This window comes from Chiloscyllium plagiosum, chromosome 36, assembly GCF_004010195.1.
Source record: "Chiloscyllium plagiosum isolate BGI_BamShark_2017 chromosome 36, ASM401019v2, whole genome shotgun sequence".
Lineage (NCBI taxonomy): Eukaryota > Metazoa > Chordata > Chondrichthyes > Orectolobiformes > Hemiscylliidae > Chiloscyllium > Chiloscyllium plagiosum.
In genome coordinates this window covers 9556826-9558846 of record NC_057745.1, presented here as the reverse complement: position 1 = coordinate 9558846, position 2021 = coordinate 9556826, and the positions used below count along the sequence as shown (strand labels likewise).

The 2021-nt window shown below is 44.9% G+C and overlaps 1 protein-coding gene across 6 annotated transcripts in view; it reads right to left on the bottom strand.

Moving 5' to 3' along the window:
• The window catches only part of rhcgb (Rh family, C glycoprotein b), a 75585-nt gene extending 74011 nt beyond the window's left edge, over positions 1 to 1574 (bottom strand). For 5 of the 6 annotated variants that reach the window (XM_043677258.1, XM_043677257.1, XM_043677259.1 and 2 more), the window contains exon 1: positions 1075 to 1574. In XM_043677258.1, the coding sequence (XP_043533193.1) occupies positions 1075 to 1258 (184 nt within the window). In that variant the 5' untranslated portion in view covers positions 1259 to 1574. The remainder of the gene's footprint in view (positions 1 to 1074) is intronic. The other variant, XM_043677255.1, reaches the window with a different exon arrangement.
• Between the last annotated feature and the right edge of the window lie 447 nt (positions 1575 to 2021).

Sequence of the window (2021 nt, the reverse complement as noted above, 5' to 3'; positions counted from 1 at the left end):
TCCCGACCTCTCCGCCCCCACCCCCGTCTGACCTATCACCCTCACCTTGACCTCTTTCCACCTATCACATTTCCGACGCCCCTCCCCCAAGTCCCTCCTCCCTACCTTTTATCTTAGCCTGCTGGACAAACTTTCCTCATTCCTGAAGAAGGGCTTATGCCCGAAACGTCGATTCTCCTGTTCCCTGGATGCTGCCTGACCTGCTGCGCTTTTCCAGCAACACATTTTCAGCTCCAATAGCCTGTTATGTCCTTGCACTTTAAGTACCCATCCAGAACCTTCTTAAATGCTGTGAGAGTATCTGCCTCCACCACCCTCTCAGGTGACATGTTCCACCTATCTACCTTTACATCAGATCTCCTCTAAACCACTTACTCCTCACCTTAAACCTCTGGCAACCTTAAGGAGAAAATATATCAGAAACCAAATCATAGAAGCCACTCAATGAGCATCAAAACATAACATTAAAATATACACAAAATTAAACTGGACAGAAATGCAGATAGCTAAGACTGCAATTCGACAACAGGTCCATTTGAACCATCAAGATTAGAGAGCATGCTGAGATTTCTCCTTCTCTTGCCTGTGGCTCTGAACCTAATTATAGAAATTCAAACCATCAAACAGTGCCTTGACTACAATCCAAGGACAGAGCCTGGTAACTCCCTGCTCTGCTGTGGTGTAATATTACAAATAGAGACAAAGTCAAGATAATGCAGATGCTGGAAACCTGAAACAAACAGATAATGCTGGAGAAATTGTTCGGAAGAGCAGTCAGACCAGACTCGAAACGTTTGTCTCTCCGTAGATGCAGCCAGACCTGCCGAGTTTCTCCAGCATTCTCAAATGGAGAGTTTACCATGGATGTAAGAGGTACACCTGGGGCATTTCCTTGTCTCGATTCCCTCTCCAGCAGTTGCATATTTTTATTGAATTGTTCAAACTCTATTTCTGGGAGGTGAAGATAGACAATGGATTAATAACAAAGTGGACGAGGGTATCTAGACCTGAGTTGGAGACTGAATGGACCAGTTAAGGGAGAGCGGTCAAGTCTAAGAATGACACTGTACTTACTGGGGTACCTGAAGTAGAAATCGTTTTCCAACGCGCTGGTGATATTCCGAATTCTTCTGATGGCATTCCAATGAGCGTTGGCTTCCTCGTCGTATCGAATGAAGACCCCGAAGAGGATAATCATTGCTAGCTGCCAGATGAAGCAGATTATGGGCAACTTCCATCGCATCAATGTGTCCTTCATTCTTCAATGACCAGGTAGAGTAAACCAAGGAGCAGCTTGGGGAGACCGTGGGGTGCAGCCTGCAATATGAGGGGGTGCTGGTGGTTTGAGAAGAACTACTCACGGTCCCAGCAAATTTAAAGTTTCTGAAGAGGGAGGCGGAGACTGTAGTTGCATTCCATCAAAAGAATTAAATCCGACTGGCTGACCCAAAGTGCTTTATTTGCCACTCAGAAAATTGATGAATTCAAAAACAAATCACAATTTAAAAGAAAACAAACCTAAAGCACTTTGGCTATTGAGTCGCAGTTTGGTTGGGTAGGTCCTTGTGGGGTGGGGGCGGGAAAAAAGAACTTGCATTTATGTAGCGCCTTTGATAACCTCGTGAACGTGCCAACGGGTTCTGCAGCCAATTATACTTCTCTCTGATGACTTAGTCACTGTTGTTATGTAAGAAGCGCGGCAGCTAGTTTGAGGACAATGAGCAACCACTGAAGAAAAAAAATGTTTGACGGTAAAATGATGATCAGAAACCGGATTGGGTAGGTTGCCTGGGCGGTGTAGAAAAGATCTCTCCTGTTGCTCTTCCAAGATGCGACTTTAATCTTTTAATGTATATGTTACTACAGGACATAATGACAGGCAAGAGTATTTACTAAGACAGGTCTGAATGAGTCGTGTGTGTACATGGGTTGAGACTTCACATTTGACCCAAATATCAGCAGCTCAACTGCAATATCCGACCACCAGCATCCCAATCCCCTCCCCAGCTAGATTTAGCACA